The 8950-nt window shown below is 40.7% G+C and overlaps 1 protein-coding gene across 1 annotated transcript in view; it reads left to right on the top strand.

The window, feature by feature from the left end:
• Positions 1–29: 29 nt before the first annotated feature.
• Positions 30–8950, top strand: part of rab10 (RAB10, member RAS oncogene family) — an 80045-nt gene continuing 71124 nt past the window's right edge. Inside the window, exon 1 of the mRNA XM_043675885.1 lies at positions 30–475. Coding sequence (XP_043531820.1) covers positions 349–475 — 127 coding nt within the window. The 5' untranslated portion in view covers positions 30–348. The remainder of the gene's footprint in view (positions 476–8950) is intronic.

Below are 8950 nucleotides of genomic sequence, written 5' to 3'. Positions count from 1 at the left end.
TTGGTGTTTGGAGTGGGCCCCCCCTCCATGTGGCTGTGTTTGGTTTGACCGCGGGGAGCGGGGATGGACTGACGTCGACGTTGAATGAATTTGGTGATGCGGTTCCCGAATGTCTTAGCGAAGTGAAAAGAAAGGGAGAAAGAAAAAAGAAAGTTTAACCAAGGGGACGGTTGCTGGCCGGTGTTTGCATTTTGATTTTGAACAAGGCAGATCAATGGAGATTCATGGAATCTAACTTGTTGCGGCCGGAACGCTGTTAAACTGAAAGAGACAGAGGCGCCATTTTGTTCCTTTTTTAAAAAAAAACTCTCCTCGCCCCAGTTCATCAGCCCAAGGGAGGGAGGGATTATGGCGAAGAAAACCTACGATTTACTCTTCAAGTTGCTGCTGATCGGAGACTCCGGAGTGGGGAAGACCTGCGTGCTTTTCAGGTTCTCGGATGACGCCTTTAATACCACTTTTATCTCCACAATAGGTAAGTGAGTGAGGGAGGGCGGTCAGTGCCTCCGGCCCACACTCTCATTCAGCCCCCGCCGCCGCCGCCGCCGCTCTGGGTGGAGGCTCTGGGCGGCTGTCCGAGCCACAGCTTGGGCCTTGCGCCTGATCTTACAGCCTTTTTTTTGTTGTAAATAACAGGATTGCCCAGTGTAATGCAGTGAAGCCTCGGCCAGGGGGAGTGGAACATTTTTTAACTGATAATGTCTGTGTCCCTCAGCGTTTTACTCCTGAAGGCAGGATGTTCAATTAAACCTACTGAGGTTGATATTTGTGTCGGAACAGCTTTTGGACCTTTTTCTTTTTTTTTCAAACCGTGTTTTATTCCTCTATGATTTATCATTGATTTCTGAAGTGCGGATTGCATTTTTTAAACCAAGCTGCCATTTTTTTGCTAAACTTGGTTAATGGTATTTCGGCCTTTTGGAAACACCTTTTTAAAATGGTTAGAGCTTCCGATTGAGCGTTTTTCTACTTTATGACAATACTAAAACAATACATTCTGATCTGGACAGAAAACTGGTTAACAAGGGAAAATAGTCGTAATAAATGGCTTATTCTCAGGTTGGTTGGCTGTCAGTAGTGCGGTACCGCTAAGATCAGTACTCGAGGTCCTAACTGTTCGTCATATATTTCAAGAATTTGGGGACTAAATGTAACATTTCCAAGTTTGTAGATACTGCAAAACTTGATGGGAACGTATATTGTGAGGAGGATGGAAAGAGCATACGGGAGATTTAGGCAGGCTAAGTGAATGAACAGCAACATGGCAAATGAAATATAAAGTGAAGTGAAATATAAAATCTCTTAAATTATGAGAGACTAGGAAGTACTGATGTGCAAAAATCACAATAACAGATACAGCAAGCTGTTAGGAAGGCAAATGGTATGTTGACCTTTAATGTAAAAGCATTTGAGTAAAGGAGCAAAAAGGCCTTGCTTCAAACCTTTGGAATCTGGGTGACACTGTACTTGGAATAGTATTATGTACAGTTCAGGTCTCTTTGAAAGGAAAGATGTATTTACCAGAGAGGGAGTGCAACACTGATTCATTAAATTTGATCCCTGTGATGTTAGGATTATCTGATGAGGAGAGACTGGGTCTGTTGTACTTAAAGGAACAAAAGGTGATTTAATCGAAGGTTCCTAAAGGACTTGTCAAGATAAATGTAAGAAGGGTGTTTCTTTCAGCTTGCAGTGTCTAAAACCAGTGAACACAGTCTCACTGTAAATGGTGGATCAGTTAGGGCTGAGGTGAGGGGGGATTTCATCACTGCAAGTTGTGAACCTTTGAAATTCTGTACCCAAGAGGATGTGAATGACTTGTTTGGAGTATGTTTGAGACTGACTTCAATACATTTTTAGATTCTTAAAGACAAGGGATAAGGAGTTTGTGTGGGGAAATTGCATTGCTGGAGATTTTGTTCAGTGGAGCAGGCTTAAGAAATTGAGTTTATTCTTCTCTTTCTGTTTTTTAAATGTGCTTTCAGTTTAAAAAAAAAGATTAGTTTATTGATTTAATTTCTTTTGAACCTTTTTGGGTCAGTTAGTTTGAAATTAAGGTCAAGTAACTAAATATTAGTCATAGTATGTTTGGAGATTTAATCTTTGAATCTGTACAGATAAATATTTCAATGCTGAATATTCCCCAAGTCATTATAATTAAATACATTTTGTTTAAATATAGTTTGTATTTTAACTTTTCAGTTGACTAACATGGCCTAATCAGAGGAAGTGATACATTCTTATGGGATGCAATCCAGTTACTTCAGCTAAATTGTTAATTTTTGTGAGTGGGGTCAGTTGCAATCAGAGTACTGCAGATCATCTCCACAGTTTGCTGTTTAGCTCCTTGTGCCGGTTCTGACCCTGAATGAGATCATGATTGATCACATATCTGATGTCATGTTCTTTGCCAGACTTTAATAATCTAAGCTTTCAGTTTTAAATACAGAATTAACAACTGATCGAGAATGGCAGAAGAGAATGTCAAGCATTTGTAATCTTTTGTGTGAGGAAATGTTTCCTAATTTCATTCCTGAAAGGTCTGGCTCTAATTTTTGATTCTCCCACCTCTTCCTAGGCTCATCAAACAATAGTTCCTTTTTAGTTAGTAAATTCTTCCTGAGATTTAGTGTCCAGATTGCTTGTAGTGCTTCACTTGTGATTCCACTGCTTCAGGCAAAGGTTTGAATGAACAGAGGTGCTAACCATGGGGTCTAGAATTTTCTCAAAGTTGCTAAGTATCAAGCTAATCAGGTTTGGAGTCCTTAGTTCTTGCAAATGCTTGCATGATTTGCCATAAATAGAGCAAAAGTTTGTTTGCAAATCTTGGAGATAACGGTTCTATTTCATATACAGAGACCACAAAGGTGACAGGAGTACAACAAATGTTGGAAACATGAAACCATACAGAATGCTGTAAATACTTCAGCAATATCTGTATGGGGAGGTGAAGTTTGTATTTGAGGTTGACGATGTTTGAGTGTTTTGCAAAGTTAAACATGTAATTTTTCGGCAGGTGAATTGGTGGAGGATTTAACAAATGAACTATAAGGTCTGATTCAGGAGACCACAGCCCTATTGAAAAGTAAAAGGTGTAATAAAGCCAATCACACACCTGAATTCCCGTCTCAAACGCCTATGGTTGCCTAATGCCACTGCTTAACCCATTGTTTAGGTGAATGTGATGCCAGTGGATTGCATACATGCAGATGCTTTGAATCTGTTCTTGTGCAACTGTAATTTGTAAAAAAGAGAATACTGATTCTCCATCTAACGATATGTTCATCTGAAACCTTGAATTTTGTATCTTGGATGCAAACAAACAGAATACCGACTAATACTGCATTGTAGTCATGATGTGATGGTGTAATTTGCTAATCTAGCTCAATTCCTAAAGAGTCACAGAATTATTCTGTTGTGTCACAATTTGAGTTTTGAAGAAAGGAAAAGTTATGTTTCTGCCTTGGGACTTGAAATAATGTTAACTGAGGCTGAATCTGTCCTTTTTGGTGGATGTGAAAAATCCCACAAGCAGGCATTTGTGTCTAAGGTCCTGACCAATATTTTTGCCATGTTAATTAACTGATCTTTATTCTCTTACTGCTGTTGCTGCTGTATATTATACATTTAAAATGGTGACTTCTCTTCAGTGCTACTTAATTGGCTGCAAAATGCTTTGGGCATTGACATTGTAAATAGGTGCTTTATAATTGGAATTTCTTTTTGGTGGTGAATAAGGTTATAAATGTTAATAAGTAGTACAGTCAAACAAAAAATCTCAAGTAGGATCAATTGTCTGGGATTTGAACTAATTTCTATATATTGGTGACAAGTTTGCACACCGCTAAGGTAACAGTGTGTGTGGATTGTATTAAGAACGCTTAATAGAAATTAGTTAAGTAAATGATTCAATAGTCAAAGTTTTTAATTAAAGGTTTTCTCATGACTGGTCAAATGAGCTGCAACATTTATTTCCAGTTACATTCTTCTTTATTGTGATGAGTATCATGTCATGTATGTCCTTTGCATCTAATATGATTATTAAAGAAAATTGACTCCCAAATGGAGTGTGTGGTTAAAAACTGTGGAATTCCGTTGTTTTAATGGGACAAGAACACAGCTTTTATTTATGGATGAGCTAAAGTGGACATCAGTTATATTGATTTTCTAATTCACAATCCAGGAGTCTGCCAACCTAGGGGTCTGGATTGGAACATAGGACAATTTGCATGGTGGCCAACATGAATATTTTGGTTATCTCATTTTGGTGAAATTGAGGCTATTACACTTGCGTTGTGATTTCCAGCACTTTGCATTTGCATGCTGCAAGGCTCAAATAACCTGATGAACAACTAATGCCAGGTTCTTTAATGGTTTTTAATCTCAAGAGAATCCCCTTGTGGGTAGAAACGTATTTGCATTCTAGAATACGTGGAGTCAGCACAGTGGAATGAGATCCCATTAGTCACCTTTTAGAATAGCTTCAAGGTTAGTTGCTGGTTCTTGGCATTGAAAGTGACTGCCATTTTTAACTTCTGTTGATGCCACTATTTAAAAATTCAAACAGCCATACTTTTAGTTCAAGAAATGGTGCAGAGCCTACTGCATTTTATTAAAAACTGCTCAATTAAAGCATTCTGTAACTGCAGAATTGCATTTTAGACCCATTTTATGTAAGAACAATGCTGTTGATGTGTTTTCTTTTGGGTGCCCTTAGCTTGTTGACTTCTGCACTTGTCAGGCAATGGTTTGGCTAAGAGGATTCCTTTTGAACCTGTAGGCTGTGGAGGCGTTCCATGCAGTGCTGAGCATATGTGGATGAATGCACTTTGAACAAATTTCTGATGCTGCAAGTCTTTGGCCACACTGTGATTAACATTTCAGTGTATAATCTGACTATTAAAAATTGGGCTTTCCCTAGCTTGTTTTAACCAACAACAGATCGAATTGAATATAGTGCACAAAGGGACTCTGGGTAATCAAAGATGGAGGATGGGAAAAATTTCTGGCTGTAAGAGCTGCTCCTTTTTTTTTTGAGGTATTTTGGGTACTGGAGGTGATTTCCTCAAATTCCAGGAGCAGCAATTACTGTTTTTATGTTGTTGCATTGTTTTGGAACTTTGGGAAAAAAAAAACAACAGTTTTAAAAGGGAGAAGAACCGACCAAGGAAGCACATGGTGAGGACAGTGCACGAGAGAGAGAGAGAACCTGCACAGTTACTGCCTTTGCTGATTGAATTCATGTGTCGCTGGACATCAGAGTGCATCTGGGAAAATGAACAAAGTGAATTTCGCAACTAATCTTGGAGGAACCGGTTTGGGCAAAGTTCTCAACACAGAATCAGATAAGTTGATTGTTTTAAGTCTGTCCAAGAGAGAGGATGTATTAGTGAGTACAGTGGGTTCTTTCTTGATTATATGTTTTTGGAGATAAGTCTCTTGATTAAAACTTAAATTAATATCCACGGCTTATATTTTAACTGGTGCAGTGTTTTGTAGAGGAATAAGACGTTGTTATTTCCTGGGTCTGTAGATTGTGAAGGAGCAAAAATGGCCTTTGCAGTGATATGTACTTCTTGTAAGCTGTGGGAGTTTAAAGAGAGTTTAAGGGTTACTGCGGATTATATCTGCCATAAATGCTGTTGGATGCGAATCTTATCAGATCGAATGGATCAGTTGGAGAGACAGACAGAAGCGATGAGGAATTTGCAACAGCAACAGTATGCGATGGATGGCAGTTATAGGAAGGGGGGAAAGTCTCAGATACAGTCACATAGATGGGTTAACTCCAGGAAGGGTAAGAGAGGTAGGCAGCTAGTGCAGGAGTCCTTTGTGGATATACCCATTTCAAACAGCAATGCTGTTTTGGAAAATGTAGGGGATGATGGATTCTCAGGGGAACGTAGCACAAACAGCCAAGTTTCTGGTATTGAGACTGGCTCTAATGCAACGAGGGGTACGTCAGCTTCCAAGAGATCAATTGTGTTAGGGGATTCTGTAGTCCGACGTACAGACAGATGTTTCTGTGGCCAGCAGAGAAAAAGCAGAACGGTGTGTTGTTTCCCTGGTGCCAGGATCAAGGATATCTCAGAGAGGGTGCAGAATGTACTCACGGGGGAGAGGGGCCAGTAAGAGGTCATTGTTCACATTGGAACCAACGATATAGGAAGGGAAAAGGTTTAGATTCTGAAGGGAGATTACAGAGAGCTAGGCAGAAATTTAAGAAGGAGGTCCTCAAAAGGGTAGTAATATCTGGATTACTCCCAGTGCTGCGAGCTAGTGAGGGCAGGAATAGGAGGATAGAGTAGATGAATGCATGGCTGAGGAGCTGGTACATGGGAGAAGGATTCACATTTTTGGATCATTGGAATCTCTGGGGTAGAAGTGACCTGTACAAGAAGGACTGATTGCACCTAAATTGAAAGGGAACGAATATATTGGCAGAGAAATTTTGCTAGAACTGCTTTTGAGGATTTAAACGAGTAAGATTGGGGTGTGTGGTGGTGGGACCCAGGGAGATAGTGAGGATTGAGATCAATCTGAGACTGGTACAGTTGAGAACAGAAGTAAGTCAAACAGTCAGGGCAGGCAGGGACAAGGTAGGACTAATAACTTAATCTGCATTTATTTCAATGTGAGGGGCCTAACAGGGAAGGCTGATGAACTCAGGGCATGGTTCCAAACATTGGACTGGGATATCATAGCAATTACAGAAACGTGGCTCAGGGATGGGCAGAACTGGCAGCTTAATGTTCCAGGATACAAATGCTACAGGAAGGATAGAAAGGGAGGCGAGAGAGGAGGGGGAATGACATTTTTTGATAAGGGATAGCATTGCAGCTGTGCTGAGGGAGGATATTCCTGGGAATACATCCAGAGAAGTTATTTGGGTGGAACTGAGAAATTAGAAAGAGATGATCATCTTATTGGGATTGTATTATAGACCTCCTTAATAGTCAGAGGGAAAATGAAAAACAAACTTGTAAGTAGATCTTAGTTATCTGTAGGAATAATAGGGTAGTTATGGTAGGGGATTTTAACTTTCCAAACACCGACTGGGACTGCCATAGTGTTAAAGGTTTAAATGGAGAGGAATTTGTTAAGTGCGTACAAGACAATTTTCTGATTCAGTATGTGGATGTATTTACTAGAGAAGGTGCAAAACTTGACCTACTCTTGGGAAATAAGGTAGGGCAGGTGTCAGTGGGGGAGCACTTTGGGGCCAGCGACCATAATTCTATTAGATTTACAATAGTGATGGGAAAGGATAGACCAGATCTAAAAGTTGAAGTTCTAAATTGGAGAAAGGCCAATTTTGACGGTATTAGGCAAGAACTTTCGAAAGCTGATTGGAGGCAGATGTTTGCAGGTAAAGGGACAGCTGGAAAATGGGAAACCTTCAGAAATGAGATAACAAGAATCCAGAGAAAGTATATTCCTGTCAGGGTGAAAGGGAAGGCTGGTAGGTATAGGGAATGCTGGATGACGAAAGAAATTGAGGGTTTGGTTAAGAAAAAGACGGAAGCATATGTCAGGTATAGACAGGATGGATCAAATGAATCCTTAAAAGAGTATAAAGGCAGTAGGAGTATACTTAAGAGAGAAATTAGGAGGGCAAAAAGGGGACATGGCAAATAGAATTAAGGAGAATCCAAAAGATTTTTACAAATATATTAAGGACAAAAGGGTAACTTGGGAGAGAATAGTGCCCCTCAAAGATCAGCAAGGTGGCCTTTGTGTGGAGCCACAGAATATTTTGCATCAGTATTTACTGTGGAAAAGGATATGGAAGATATAGACTGTAGGGAGATTAGATTAGATTAGATTAGATTAGATTACTTACACTGTAAAACAGGCCCTTTGGCCCAACAAGTCCACGCTAACCCTCCGAAGAGCGACCCGCCCAGACACATTCCCCTACATTTATCCCTTCACCTAACACTACGGGCAATTTAGCAAGGCCAATTCACCTAACCTGCACATCTTTAGACTGTGGGAGGAAACCGGAGCACCCGGCGGAAACCCACGCTGACACGGGGAGAATGTGCAAACTCCACACAGACAGTTGCCCTTTGGATAGATTGGGACATCTTGCAAAATGTCCAGGTTACAGAGGATGAAGTGCTGGATGTCTTGAAACGGTTAAAGGTGGATAAATCCCCAGGACCTGATCAGGTGTACCCGAGAACTCTGTGGGAAGCTAGAGAAGTGATTGCTGGGCCTCTTGCTGAGATATTTGTATCTTTGATCATCACAGGTGAGATGCCGGAAAACTGGAGGTTGGCAAACCTGGTGCTACTGTTTAAGAAGGGCAGTAAAGACAAGCCAGGGGACTATAGACCGGTGAGCCTGACCTCAGTGGTGGGCAAGTTGTTGGAGCGAATCCTCAGGGACAGGATGTACATGTATTTGGAAAGGCAAGGACTGATTAGGGATAGTCAACGTGGCTTTGTGCGTGGGAAATCATGTCTCACAAACTTGATTGAGTTTTTTGAAGAAGTAACAAAGAAGATTGATGAGGGCAGAGCAGTAGATGTGATCTATATGGACGTCAGTAAGGCATTCGACAAGGTTCCCCATGGGAGATGATTAGCAAGGTTAGATCTCATGGAATACAGGGAGAACTAGCCATTTGGATACAGAATTGTCTCAAAGGTAGAAGACACAGGGTGGTGTTACAAGGATTGGTGCTGGGTCCTCTACTTTTTGTCATTTACATAAATGATTTGGATGCGAGCATAAGAGGTACAGTTAGTAAGTTTGCAGATGACACCAAAATTGAAGGTGTAGTGGACAGTGAAGAGGGTTACCTCAGATTACAACAGGATCTTGACCTGATGGGCCAATGGGCTGAGAAGTGGCAGATGGAGTTTAATTCCGATAAATGCGAGGTGCTGCATTTTGGGAAAGCAAATCTTAGCAGGATTTGTACACTTAATGGTAAGGTCCT

The sequence above is a fragment of the Chiloscyllium plagiosum genome, chromosome 3 (genome assembly GCF_004010195.1).
Source record: "Chiloscyllium plagiosum isolate BGI_BamShark_2017 chromosome 3, ASM401019v2, whole genome shotgun sequence".
NCBI lineage: Eukaryota > Metazoa > Chordata > Chondrichthyes > Orectolobiformes > Hemiscylliidae > Chiloscyllium > Chiloscyllium plagiosum.
Note: the sequence above shows the minus strand (reverse complement) of the source record. Positions and strands in the feature narration are given on the sequence as shown.